This window comes from Strigops habroptila, chromosome 7 (genome assembly GCF_004027225.2).
Source record: "Strigops habroptila isolate Jane chromosome 7, bStrHab1.2.pri, whole genome shotgun sequence".
Taxonomy (NCBI): domain Eukaryota; kingdom Metazoa; phylum Chordata; class Aves; order Psittaciformes; family Psittacidae; genus Strigops; species Strigops habroptila.
In genome coordinates, this window is record NC_044283.2 from 24,965,324 (window position 1) to 24,979,906 (window position 14,583).

The 14,583-nt window shown below is 46.2% G+C and overlaps 1 protein-coding gene across 1 annotated transcript; it reads left to right on the forward strand.

Moving 5' to 3' along the window:
• Nucleotides 1–7,349: 7,349 nt before the first annotated feature.
• Nucleotides 7,350–12,488, forward strand: UCHL1 (ubiquitin C-terminal hydrolase L1). Its single transcript, XM_030493274.1, has 9 exons — nt 7,350–7,491; nt 7,608–7,619; nt 7,978–8,106; nt 9,238–9,388; nt 10,695–10,780; nt 10,856–10,903; nt 11,282–11,351; nt 11,713–11,771; nt 12,065–12,488. The coding sequence occupies exons 1-9, from the start codon at nt 7,459–7,461 to the stop codon at nt 12,149–12,151; spliced, it is 675 nt and encodes a 224-aa protein (XP_030349134.1). The 5' UTR covers nt 7,350–7,458; the 3' UTR covers nt 12,152–12,488.
• The last annotated feature ends 2,095 nt before the right edge of the window (nt 12,489–14,583 follow it).

A 14,583-nucleotide genomic window follows, 5' to 3' on the forward strand; every position in this document is an offset into this window, starting at 1 on the left:
CAATGGGAATTTTGCCCTAGGTGTATAAACATACATGGGAAAGAGCGGCATGTTTTGTATTTATATTTGTAGCTGCAGAATGTGATACGGTCCCATTGTTTTTCTGATCCATAGTGTAGTTCCTGTCACTGTCTAAATGTTTTTCTCTCCTGAGACAGGAATTTGTATCAGCATGCATATCAGCTTTGTATAAGCTAAACACCTCCACTAAAACAAGGCTTAAGGGCCAAATGATGGTGTTCTTAATACCCACACTTCAAAACAGTGCCTGTTAAATCAGAAAACATTTCTCTGTCAGTGACAAACACTGTCTAAACATTTCTCTGAAGATGGGGGGTGGAAATACTCTCCTCCTTGTATAGTGTGGAAAAATTCTGGAGCAGAGGGAGAAAAGCCTCCCTTTCTCCCTGCTGCTGATGCTCTGAGACCAGCCTCTGAAGATTCACAGGAGGCACTATGGAGTCCCGTCAGAGTGGCTTGGGGCAAAGGCAAGCATGGAAGGGGTGATGTTTCCTGACTGGGCTTGTTTCACTGTGTTTTTAATGTTAGTTGCTTACAGTTGAGGCAAGACTAATAACCTTCCACCAGTGACATCCACAGCAGTGTCAGAGCAGTTGGGCCTCTGCACTGCTGCATCCCCCAGCTGGTAAGAGCAGCACTTACAACACAACTGCTTTGCATTAGTGATATGCATATGTAAAATGCTTTGTGACAGAATTAAACCTAACCAAAGGGATACATTCTGCCAGATGTACTTCTGGAAAGTGGTTATTAATGTGGCATTAAGTCTTTCATTCTTACACATTTTGAAATCAAAGCCTTGTCATGTAAGTACACGTGAATAGCTACTGTTAATTTGTAATTAATATAGGAATTGGTACAGGCAGGATCTCAGTGGTTAAAAAGCACATACTGAATTCCACTAGCATGATTAAGGGATCGTTTAATGCTTCTATGTGCTGTTACAGAGCAGAGAAGCAAGAGCAGCTTCAGACCTTGGTCTGTGAGACTGTGGTCACACTGAGAAATCAGAGCTGTGCTGCTCTGAGTCACTTCTGAGTCACCAGCCTGCCAGAGCTGCATGCCAAACATACATATATATATTGTGGCTACTAACTCTAAGATACGCCATAGGCCTTAGGAGCGATGAGGAAGGGGCAGTTTGGGACTGGCTCAAATGCAGAAAATGTCTTTCCCATGCAGTCCTGCATAGCCAGCCTACTTCAGGACAGGACCAGATAGGCAGGCAGGTCTCAGGGCAATCCAGGCACCTCAGGCTCTCAGCTTCACTCAGTGGGCTAGCAGCAGCTCTGTGCCAGCATCCTTCCCAAGGTGAAGTAGCTCTTACAGAAGAACCATGCTTGAACTTCTCACAAGCTGTCTGCAGCTGAGGCTTTACTTCAGGGCACTTCTCTAATTACAAACAAAATCCCCACACTTCTCAAGGGTGTGCACATATAGGTGAGGAATTAAATCCTTTAGCACAAGTTGGTGTAAACATTGTGGTATGCTGATGTATAGGAGGAGTTCAGGGTAGCTTGTACTACCGAAGATGTTTTTGTTGTGGAATTGGAGTTTTCAGAGAATATGCTACACTGACCACAGCTTATTTCAGAATTTATATAGGTGAGAGTGAACATGTATGTAAAAATCAGATGGAAACATTTCACCAGGAGACTATTCATAAGATACAGCAAGAATGCAGGACCACATCAGATGTCTGGAATAAAGCAAGCATCTTTTAGGATTCTGTAAATGAGTTAGCTAAACAGCTTTTTTTTATGTTCACTGATTTCAAGTATCAGCTACTTTAAATTCTGCTGAAGGTTCCATTTGCTTAACAAAGACAGGATGAAGGAAAGCCTTTCACAGTTGCGTTTATCCACATCACTACTATCCCCTCTTCCCTCCTCATAAAAGAAGAGAGGCTGACCTCCAGGACATAGCGTACAACAGTTTGTGCTGCCGAACTGGAGGAGTGACAACATTTCACAATAAACCCCCTTCACAGGAGAGTTCTTGTCTGCAGGTGCCTCTGTTGCCATGCAAGCAGGAAGAGACACCTTTTTTTTTCTTTCCCAAAGAGACACAATTGTTCTTGCTACTCCCTTCTGGCAGAGCCCTGCCACTCACTTCTTCATTTAACAGCAGGCAAGCCAATTTCTTATTTGCTCTTCACACTCCCCTGAGAAAACCAAAGCCATGCTACCATGTTAAGAGGCCACAGGTGACAACAGACTTGGTCCAGAAGTTAGATCCCTCCTCAGCACCTCCTTTCCCCAAAAAGGTTTAATTCTTGAGGATGGAAACCACTGATATATAGAGGTATTTGGGAGGTGGCTTGTGGCTTTCCCTCAGCACCCCATACACCTGAGGAAGTGAATCTCTACCACCTGAAAAGCACTAACGAGTCACTGTCTTGATATCCTTTCTACTGTCTGACAGCATTCCTCAGCTTTTTTTTGTTTTCCCCGCTCTGCTCCAGCTTGAGAGCAGAAAGTGCTCAGGAGGTGATCTGAAATGGCCTTTTATTGTTTCACAAGAAGCTCAGGCTACTTAAGGTGAACTCTTCCAGCAGTCCCAGAAGAGAGGCTGTGAATGCTCTCTGGGTGCCGTGTATGGCTGATGAGTATTCAAAACTGTTGTACACCAGAGTGAATTGCAAGGGTCAAGTGCTGCTATTTACGTCTTTTGCAACCAGTAGTTTAATTCACATGGCTCATCTTATTTTCTTTTGTGCCTGTTAATCTCAGGAAAGCATCAACTGGCTGAAAAGCTATTACACTATTACCACATCTTTTAAGGTCCCTTCCAACCTCAACCATTGTATGATTCAATGATTTTATGATTACATGTATTAAGTAAAACATTGCACAAAATGAGGTGCTCTTACTTGAGATGTATATTTTACCTCTCTAGTTAAAAGCACTGATCCCAAGAGTTTATAAATTAACAAAAGACAGAGGAAGGAATGAGGGATTGTTCTCCTCTACTAGAGTAGACTAGAAAGATATATTCTATAGAGGAAAAAGGGTGGCCTGCTAACACCTACAATTAAAGCATTTGAGGGAAAGGAGACACATGTTGGTTGCCCAGGTGCCGATATGCTGTCTTCCTTACCCACTAAGACAAGCCTTGCAAGCTCTCATATCAAGTAAAAGCAGACAGTATGTCATTTGATGGGAAACTAAGACACTGGGATAACAGTGATGTCCCTCATGCCTTTCTTTGGGGAAAGAGAAAGGAGTCGCTCTTTGTTTGTCCTACTTTTACCAGGAAACAAAGCAGACTATGATTTACCTCTGATATACACCATCACCATGTGGTGGACACCATTTTTGCAGAGGAACAAGGTGAAGAATCTTAAGCATCCTGCCAGACAGATCTGAATTCAAGAAAACCGTGGCCACTAACACTCTCAAGGCAGGCCTTCAAAGCTACACTTTAGCACTTCCATTTAACACTTCCACCTACAGACTTCCAGAAGAGTATTCTGTAGAGTTTGGTTTTGTGCTGGAAAACTTAGCTGTATTTCGTTGCAGAGTCACTGCTCAAATAGACACAAAGACAGTCCTTGGCAGAGCAAGCCCTCTCATCAGCCCAGACATTCATGCGCATTACTTCAGAGTTACTCCTCTCCAGCCCAGCTTCATCATAGGTCAGACCCAGAGTTAACATCCTTCAGCATGTCTCCACCTCAGCAGTCCTCAGTCCTAGCCAAAACATCCTCTCTTGTAGAAGAGACAGGAGAACCTAAGTTTTCCAACCTTTACAGTAAGTAAAGAAAGATTTGGGGGTTTTCCCCCATTCCCAACTCAGCTCTGACCTGCTTTGAATTTCTTTCGCTTCCCAGTCTTACTCCTGCTTGACGTTTGAGACATTTTAGCCCAGAGCTCCTGCCAGAGCTCCTGTCAGCCAGATGCTGAGGAGTGACTGTACTTACATTGCCCCACAGCACTGGGCTGCAGTCACTGAGGCTCCTCACAGAAGTATTTAAATTAACCTAGCTGCAATTCAGAAATACGCACACACCTCTCTTCCTGCCCAAAGCTTTCATGGACCCATGGGCCCAGGCCCTCTATAAAAGCAGTCATTCGTGCTTGCCCTTTTGATCCTTCTGATCTTCTAATAAAGGATGGGGCAGGAATTACTGCTGTGCTCCAGACAATTTACCAGAAGAGAAGGGGGATGTTACTGCCTTACACAGATCCCTGATGCCTGCTGACCCTGCAGTGGCCTCAGATACGTTTGTTGTATGCTTGGTACCTTGTTACACAGTGTACACATTCTGACTGGGATGGAGTTAATTTTTTCCACAGCAGCTGGCATGGTGCTGTGTTTTGGATCTGTGACCAAAACAGTGCTGATAACACACCCATGTTTTAGCTATTGCTGAGCAGGGCTTGCACAGCATCAAGGCTTTCTCTGCTTCCTCGTGCTGTCCCTGCAGCCAGTAGGCTGGGGTGCACAAGAAGTTGGAAGGACACAGCCATGACAGCTGACCAAGGGATATCCTAGAGCATATGGCATTGTGCTCAGCTTCCATTTCAGGAGCTCTGTACTGTCTGAGGCCAGCTTTGTCTCCTTCACCACCCTGCTTGTTATAGGTACTTTTGTACTATCTTCTGAACTCAAAAACAGCTCTTAATTGTAGGTCTAGTGTTTCCTTATTGCAATAGTGAGAATGTATTGGGTTAAATGTGCTAGGTATACCTACCTGCACTGAAGAAAGATGGCCCAGAGACTTTGTCTTTGCAAGAAGTTAGATGAGGACTGGATATGACACAGCTCTGACTTTCTATATGGCTTTCCAGAGGAAGGCATCTTTAGCAATGCTAGCAGATTTTTAGCAGGTTTGTCTTGTTATACTGCTTACTAAAATTATGTATTGACAGATTTGGCATATTCTCCCTTAGAAATGATCACTGCTGCTGTGGTCCCTGTATGCTGCTCATGGCATGCAGAGACTGAAGCATTTGCAAAAGCTGTTTGCAGTCTCCCCCAACAGCCTGAGCACATGAGCCATCCCAGGGATGACACCGTAACCTGGGACCTGAGCACTGCCACTGCTCTGAGACAGGCTGAAGTTATAACCACCATTTGCCACCGAGAAATTCAGAAGTAGGATTTTTATTGCCATTTTTAGCCTTCTCTTTTGTAGGCTGCAAGATGCGTGCTTTGCCAGCCTCTTAGAGGAGCTGCATGCAGTCTCTCCTCCATATATATCAGGGACCATTAGCATCATACTGTCTATTCAATTGTTTTGCTATACTTGCATCTTACAGTGCATGAAGAGTTGATCATAAAAGGAAAGATAGTCAAAGACACTATATATAGAATAAATATTCTGATTCTGGGCCATTTTAGCTTTCTTATAGGTATCAATGATTGTTTTCAGCTAAAATGTAAGGGATAAAAGCAGAAATAAATGATACTATTGTTTACTGTGAACCTTTCCCCTGTCCTTCCTGAAAATCTTTGGTTCTGAACATTGTGTACTGTTCTCCCTTTTACTGTGATAGACTGAATCACAGGATCACAGGATACTTCAGGTTTGAAGGGCTCTCAGGATGTCTCTAGACCAACCTCCTGCTGAAAAGCGTGATCAGCTACAAGATCAGCCCAGGTTGCTCAAGGCTTTATCCTGTCTGGAAACATCCCAGATTTGCCCATAAAATACAAAACCCTCCTTGCTATCCTGTCTTTTCTTCACTAACACTTGTTACATGTAGAACCAATGTGACCCTGTGTCTTGAACATTTTATGTCCTTATTTCAAAGAGTAAACTGTAAGCTTCTATACCTAGGAGTTCATTGTAAACTGAGTAAGGTTGATAAATAGATCTCGGTTCAAAAACATGTGTGCTACCACCTGATGTGAATGATTCCCCACTAACTTACAGTGCAGAAGATGTAAAGTTAATTTAAATGTGCTTGAAATTAGGCAGGTACTTAAGAAATTTTGCAGCACTGGGGTCTAAACCATTCTGAAACAGGGTAGAAAACCAAAGGAAGAAAGTAATCAAAACCAAACAGGGTGGAAAACCAAAGGGAGAAAGTAATTGAAACCAAACAGACTGAAGACATTCAGCTGACTTTTTTGTTCAGTATCTGCATTGTTTGGAAAATAACAGTGAAGCATCTCTTGGTTATCCACAAGGCTCCCATCTGGCAGTTTACCAGTAAAATCCAAAAGGGTGTCTGGATTCCATATAATTTCTAGTATTTCAAGTAGATTGGTTTTGTTTCAGTGTTCAGAGGTGTTCTAGGCCAAAGACATTGCTTGGAGAATCTATGAGGTCATGAATAAAAGATAAAAAGCCCAATATTTTTGCAAGGGCATGTAGAGATGTGACAAGGGGGATGGCTTTAAACCAAAATAGGGTAGATTTAGATTAAATACAAGGAAGAAGTTCTTCCCTGTGAGGGTGGTGAGGCAGTGGAACAGGTTGCCCAGAGGAGTTGTGGCTGCCTCATCCCTGGCAGCGTTCAAGGCCAGGTTGGATGGGGCTTGGAGCAACCTGGTTTAGTGGAAGGTGTCCCTGCCCATGGAGGGGGTTTGGAAGTGGATGAGCTTTAAGGTCCCTTCCAGCCCAAACCATTCTGTGATTCTATGACCATTTTATAACCAACTTCATTGGACTGGTTCAGTAGTTGTTTCAAACTGCAGAGATGCAATCCATGGACAGGTGACTTCAGTGACAGTTTCATGATCGTACAGAAATTTTTAAAATAACCATCTATTGCTTATATTGAACATCAGAACCTTCATGTACTTTATGCAATACATATACATCTGGGTCCAACGCATAGCGCTCAAGCGTATGCTCTAAGGATAAACAGAGCTCTGGGCTGGTCTGACAATGGTGGACGAACGTGTTGCCCTCGATGACAGCTGTCGCTCGCCTCCCCCGCCAGCGCCGACCGGGCCGGCCCCACGGGGGACGAGGGAGCGAGAGGCCAGGCCGGGCACGGCCGGGCAGGCGGCCGCCGTACGCACCTCGGCCCCACCGGTTCCAGCACTTTCTCCACAAAGAGGTAAGCCGAGCCGCGGTCCCCCCCCGCCGCCGGCCGCGTCCCGCTCCCGCGGAGGAAGCGGGATCCGGGGTCGGGCTGTGCCCCCGGCCCTCCCGCTGCCCTGGCCGGCCTGTCTCCCGCCCCGCGGCTCCCCGACACCGACCCCCCACCTGCGGACCTTTCGCCCCGCTGGGTAACGCCTGCCCGGCGTGGCGCTGGCACCGCCGCCCCCCACGCCCCCGAGCCTTGGTCGTGCTCTGCTCCTCCCTCTCCCCCCGTCTCGGCGCGGAGTGGGCCAGCCCGCCCCTATATAAGAGCCGGGTGGGCGGCTCTCCGCCTCAGCGTCGACGGCGGTGGGGGGGTTGCGGTTTGTGTGGGGAGGGACATCGTCGTGCCTGGGGTGCAGCCTGCCATCTTCCCGGCTCCCCGCCGCCCTGCAGCCATGGCCTGGCAACCGATGGAGATCAACCCTGAGGTGCGCAAGGGGTGGCGGGGAAGGGGCTGGGGCTGGGGACTGTGGTCGGGGAGAGTGGGTGGCGGGGCGCCGCCTCTCCCCGGCAGTCACCCCTCTTTCCTGACATTGTCTTCTAGATGCTGAACAAAGTGAGTCCCTGCCGCAGGACCGCCGCGGGCGGGCGCCGCGCCTTCTCCATCCACCCCTCAGCATCCCGCCCTGCGGGGCAGCGCCGGCGGGCGCGGAGCGGTACCGCACTGCTGCGCGGGGCGCGGCCGCACCTGCGGAGCGGCGTTGAGGCTGCGCCCGGCGCGCCCCCTCGGGCGGGTGGTGCCTAAGGCAGCGCCTGGGCGCGGCCGGCAGGTGGCGCCGCGGTGCCGCGCGTTGTGCTGTGTCACTGGGGCGCGGCGGGGGGGGGGGGGGTGGCGGCCGGGCCCCGGTACTGGGGGGGGACGCGAGGTGGGGGGGTGCCCTGGCCGTGCCACCCGCTCCGTGTGCCCCGCGCAGGTGCTGTCCCGCCTCGGGGTGGGTCCTGGCTGGCGCTTCGTGGATGTGCTGGGCTTCGAGGAGGAGGCGCTGGGCGCCGTGCCGACCCCAGCCTGCGCGCTGCTCCTGCTGTTCCCCCTCACGGAGCAGGTGGGTAGTGCCTCCCGCGGGGGGTGGCTGCTGCGTCCCTCCCGGGCCGGTCTGCCCCTGGCGGCCGCAGCGGGGTGGGCTGAGTTCAGGCACCAGCCTGCGGCTACCCCAGTGCTGTGGAACGGCTGGTGCCTTATGGGGTTTCTGCTGTCGCCCTGGGCAGGCCGGTTAGGCTGCGTATGGCCCACATGCCTCTGGAGTAAAAGGCAGGCTGTTGTCAGCAGCACTGTCTGCAGGCACTAGCTGTCAGCAGGTAGTGCTGGTTGCTGTCAGGAGTGTGCCTGTGTCATCTTCTCAAGCATCAGATGGTTGGGAGTGGGTTTGGCTTGCACTGGGGCTGTGGGTAGGTGGTAGGCAGTGCATACTGGGTGCTTGGCCCCAGCCTCCAAATAGCGTGAAGTAAAATGAGCTAAACAACAAAACAAGGCCTCTTACTCCAACGCTGCTCTTATACTTTGCTTTGTATGTTGGGCTGGCAAAAAAACCATGAGCGGTCTTGAGTGTGAGAGATAGCAATTCTGTTACTGTGCTGAATCATTGCATCTGGAGAGGCCTAAATTACTTATGTATGATGAATACACTTAGTGCAATCGATGCTAAGGAAGTAGATGAGATGGACATTGTTTCAAAGTGTGTTTAATGGGTTCTTTAAAGGAAGGATTAGAGCCTTTCAGTAGTGATGGGTTTTATGCTTTTTTTTTTTTTTAATACATTGCTCTGATGAGGGGGGATTCATAAAAGGAAGTGAACTAAAGGAACAAAGGCAAACTATTGCAGAAACATGCCAAGTAGTCTCCTTAAATGGACAAAAACTATTGAAAGATGATATAAAAGGATCTCTTCATTATATGATTTCCCACCCCAAACTATTTCCAGTGTACAGAACAGATGGAGAGGCTAAGAACAGTGCCTTTGGATATCACTGAGTCATGCAGGTAGTCCATTAAGAGTCAGCCTGCATCCAGTATATACAGTAACGCTTTGCTGGACCTGTGCTGCAAAGATGAATTTCTGGGTAAATCTTTATCCAGTCCTGGTATTGATTCTGCTGCAGAACTCATTTGTCTAGTAGTTTGCACAATAAAAAGATATCCCTGTGATGAAATGCTTATAACAGTTACATGTTTACAGCATGAGAACTTCAGGAAACAACAGACTGAGAAAATAAAGAACCAAGAAATCAATTCCAAGGTGTATTTCCTGAAGCAGACTGTCAGCAATTCCTGTGGGACGATTGGTCTGATACATGCAGTTGCTAATAATAAAGACAAGCTGAAACTTGGTGAGTATGAATGCTCTGAAGTGCTTTGAATTTCCGTATTTATTTTTTTTTTTAATGACACAAGGATTGAGTGGGTTTGGGTTATTGGAGGCCTTGGGGCTTTCTTACAAGCCAAATTAAGGCATGCTGTACTGCTTCAGTTGGTAAGTGGGTCTTTCAGCCCTTGGAGAGGCGTATTGTCTCATCTACTGCCTGAATCACAGGGAATGTACTTCGACTCCTGTCTGGCAGCTGCAGAGGTATCATCCTAGTGAGCAACGCAAGAGAAAAGGGCACATAATAGGACTGGCCAAAGACTGTAATTAGGAAGTATGATGTTCAGAAGTAGCTATTGACATTGGTGTTGATGTCAACTAAGAAGTTTTTCATGCCACTTATGTCTAATGAGAACAACTTGTTTGGGGTAGTCTGTAAATCAGTCTAAACAGGTTTTCTTTTTGCTGGGGAAGTAATACAGGATAAGGGTCTGTAAGCAGTGTTTTCCTGCAGAGGTAATAGTTTGATTGTCCTCTTCCTATACGAGAGGATATAAAACTGGATTAGGCAACTTGTGGCTGGAAACTTCTAGGATGTAGGATACAGGTGCTTGTCAAAAGCCATCATTGAGTCCAGGAAATATTTTATTATTCAAAGACCGGACATCTGCAAATTATAACTTACTTTCATTATTCCAAGAGAACTTGAACCCTCTGGGTGATGTGGGATTCCTCCTTACACTATGGAAGGCTTAACAAGAGTAGCTTTGCTTTACTCTTCTTGAAAGTATTCTCTGAAATAACACACTCTTGTTGAGTGAGATGAATGATGCAGCATGTCTTTCATGTAAGATTAGAACTCTGGGCACCTTAGTGCTACATTACTAGTTTATGTTCTGGAAAACCAAAGCAAGCCCGTCATGAGCAAGTGCCATATTCATTGGAAAGCAGTGAGACAACTTAATTTCAGCTACCCATGTTCTGTTAGTTGATACTTCAGTGTCCTTACAGCTGGCACCTTTCTTGAATTTCTCCAAAGCAGGACTGAACGCCTCTGCCAAATCTGCAAGGGGGGAGTCAGAAAAGCTAAACCCCATTTGGAAGTGAGTTCCAAGATGAGCAGCTAGAGCATGCTGAAGCACTCAAACTGGCTGTTTGCATAGGATTGTTGTTGATAACTTCTGGATAACTAGCTTCAAGTGGTGGTTATAGTATGCTTGTGCTGGATAGTTCCAGGCTGAATGCAACAAGCATTGATTACGGTGGGCTGCATCTGAATTGTAACTGATGCTTTACCTATAGTGAGTAAAATCTCTGATCATCTTGTGCAGATGAGGGGTCTGTCCTGAAGAAGTTTCTTGATGAAACAGCTGGTCTGTCTCCTGAAGAGAGAGCTAAACATTTTGCAAATAATAAGGTACATGAACTACATAAACTGCTGACAGCTGTCAGCACTTAAGGATGTAATAACCTGTGTCTGCTCTCTCTTAAGGCTATACAAGAAGTCCACAATTCTGTTGCGCAAGAAGGACAATGTCGGGTAAGAGATGAATGTGTAGAATCTTGGGAGGGGGGTTAATGAAGGTGGTAGAGCAGTACAGATTTTTGTGTGGCAGATAGCTGTTACAGCTCATGAGCAAAGAAATGAGTGACTTGTGGGTGCATGCTTGTGCAGCTGAGTTTCTTCCTCAAAAACGGACTGAAAATTTGGGTTCAGCTCCTGACTGAAAATGTGACCATACATTAGGATTTCTGGTGCTTGACCTTGTAGAGATCTTGCGGAGACCTCTTCAGTTGAACTTGGGTTTAGTGCTTGCTGTTCCTTTGCTGTGGACATCTCTGTCCTGTAGTCACAACTAGGGTCCGCAGTACTTGGCTTTTTCCAATCTAGCAAATGTATCTAATGGTCTTTCCCAAGGTTGAGGACAACAGTGTGAACTTCCACTTCATCCTGTTTGCCAATGTGGATGGACATCTGTATGAATTGGGTAAGGTTCTGAGAACTCTGCAGCTGGACTGAGCCTGCCTTACACTGTGCAGCCCTGGGGGCTCAGCCTAGATACTTCGTGCTAGTTAAGCTGTTTGCTGAGGCTTTCGAAGCCAATAAAGGTAACTTACACTTTCACTTGAAGGTTTTAACTAAAGGTGGGTTGCACTGAAGGCCTAGACCCTCTTGTAAAGCATGTCATCTCCTGTAGTGCTGGCAATAGTTAGTCCCCTTCTCATTTAAGGGGACTTGTTCTGACCTCCCCAGTATCTTTGAGTGTGCTTGTTTCTTGGGCCCCCTATGCTCAGTTCTGCTAACTCAGAAGCAATAAGTACTCTGAGTGATAAGGCTTTCTTTCACAGATGGGCGCATGCCGTTTCCTGTAAACCATGGCACAAGCTCAGCTGACCTGCTGTTGAAGGTAAGACTTCTCCCTTGCTGTTTGTTTCCCTGAAAACAAGACTTATAAAAGGGTGAGAGCAATGCATTCAGTGTATAGGAGCTGTACTGGCTTGCCATACAAGTTGGTGCTTCTTACACCATGGTAACAAGGTAGTACTGTGCCACAGAGCTAGATAACCTAACTCCTTATTAGCTGGTGCTACAGGAGTTGGATGCTTAGTTGGTGGGACCCAGAGAGGAGCTGTACAGACTTGGTTTCTACAGCAGGTGTATTCTGATAATCTAAACTGCCTTTTTTCCTTTTCTGCCAAGGATTCTGCGAAGATCTGCAGACAATTTACGGAACGTGAAAAAGGAGAAGTTCGTTTTTCTGCTGTGGCTTTCTGCAAATCTGCCTGAGACTCTGAAGAGATGCAAGAAAAGCAGTCTAATAGCACACCAGTAAATGCAGTCTAAACTCCAGTGCTTCAGTACTTGTTAAACACAGCTGTTCTGGTAACTTAAATTGTTTCCACCTTTTGCTATACACAGCAGCAACATCAGCTGAGCTTATGCTGAAGGATGAGCTCAAGTTTTAATGTGAACGGTTTGGACACATCAGATGTCTGTAGACTTTTTTCACATGTTAAGTAGAAAATGCTTAACGGGGCTTATTTAATCTGTGTCATGTTAATTGAGCTGTTGGTTGATATTTCATTGTCCTTAATGAGAATAAAATGTTCTGCTGGAAGTTAAATGGTCTAAAGTGATCACTGTAACTTTTTCCAAAAGTTGCGTGGCATCCTCTATAAACCTTGTTTTCAAAGGTCCCTCAAAGCTCTCTGCTGAGCAAAACGTTAATGTTAGCTTCAGGTTAGCAAGGCAACTCCTTTTTCTAGTGTCCTGAAGACCTCCAATGATGGAGACATGCATATGCCTGTGTAACATGTTCCAGTGCTGCACTACCCTTTTGGTAAAGCTTTTCCTAATGTCCAGTCTGAAACTCTTAAGCTGCAGTTTGCCACCCTGAGTATACTTATTTTTAGAAGGGTAAGGTAAGGTAAATGAACACTCAAATGTCAGCTTAAAGCTGTCTGCTCTTAAACAGAGGCTGTTTGTATTAGTGCTACAAGGAGCAGAATACCCAGTGAATTGGTTGGTGGTGTGTTTCCCTATGGGAGACAGTATTGGAACAGGGTTTTTTCCCTACCTTCAGCTAAAAGAAATCTGGCTAATGCTGAATGCAATCCTCAGCTAGCCAGTGTGCACTTAGAAACTTCTGATTTTATTAGGAAGGCCTTGAAAGGCTATACTATCTGTTCCTTACCAAACAACCTTAAAAAAGGAGAAACTGACACTACATGAATTAATAGCAAAATGGAATTTTAGGTTCAAGGTGGAGAGATTTAGTATATACTACATATTCCTTGGCCTCAACTATGACTTCTTGTGGAAACTGTTCTTACCTGAGTCTAGCTACTTGTTTATCTTCAGCAACATGGTGATACCCCAGGTAGCTGTAAGAAGAGATAAAATACCCTTTAGCTTGGGCCTTTCTTCAAATGCACTATGCCCTAGCTTGTGCCTGCCAGCCATGTTCTGTTGTGCTGGGTAACATAAGTTCTTGCGTGGTTGCTGGTGCTCTGTATATGCTGCAGACTGTTCTTTCTTGCAGGCTTTTTTGCAGAGTAATTCAAAATAGAAGCTTCGATTAAACCAGTGCATGGTCTGAAGGTGTTTAGTATTTGGCTTTATTACTGCCCATATAATGACCTGATAGCTGAAGCTAGCAGGGGGTTGCAACACATCTTAATTCAAATTCTGAGGCTTAGCTGAAGTTCAGAGTACTTCGCTTCTGAACATTAAATTCTGTTAGCAGGGCGGTGAATGCTACCTGCTGAGAAGATGTCTGTTGGGTGTCACTGTTCTATACAACAGCATTTTGCTCTGCCCGTTAGTAGAAGCTGTCACAGGGTGGAGGGAGGCCTCCTGGGGTATCTCCACTGCAGTCTCCTGCTCCAGCACAGGCTCAGAGCTATGCCTGCAGCTCAGACTGCTTGGCAACGAAACCTGCAAGAGAGGAAACGTGTGGTGTGAGCACAGGAGGATGGAAGGAGCAATAAAAACCAGACATGGTCTGAGGAGAGGATATGAGAGAATATAGAGCCCGGTCAGCTGGATGCTGTACTTGGGGGAGTGTGCTTTAATTCCATAGGGCACCCCTCTCATGCCTTTAAGGCCTTTGCCAAGCGTACCTGCTGTAACTGCCTGCGTACAGGCAGGCAGTTCATGCTGAAGCAACCTGAAAGTGTCCTTGACATAACGCTGTATTTTTATTGTGATTGCAGCAGTCAAATGTTTCCGGTTTTGTTGTTTCATTTTATTCTGGGTTGGTTTTTTTAATCTAGCAATATAAATCTCTAGTGCTACTGAAGCTGTTTCATGGATTTTTTTTTTTCACTCTTGCTCAGGCTTTTGGATGAAGAATCTGCTGAAAGGCAACACTTGAATAATTTTGGCCTCGTGGAAAAACAAGGAAAGGGTTGTGACAGACCTTTCTTACTTTCCTACCTTCTGGTTCCAGGTACAGCTTCACAGGGTGGAAATACAGACAACTAAGGAACGAATGTTTCCCATCCAGTCATGTAACATCACTAGCAAGGCTGTTTGCACCTGCTAAAACTACCACAGGGGCTGGCAAACAACTGGGCTTTACTTTAAAACAGCCTGGGTAAAAAGAGGAAGATGAGTTGCTGGATATCTGAGATGTTGGGATAGAGTTGCTTCAGAAGGAGGTCATGGATGATGGGTGAGGTTCTGTAAGCTGTAATAGATGGAAACTTTTGCAATAG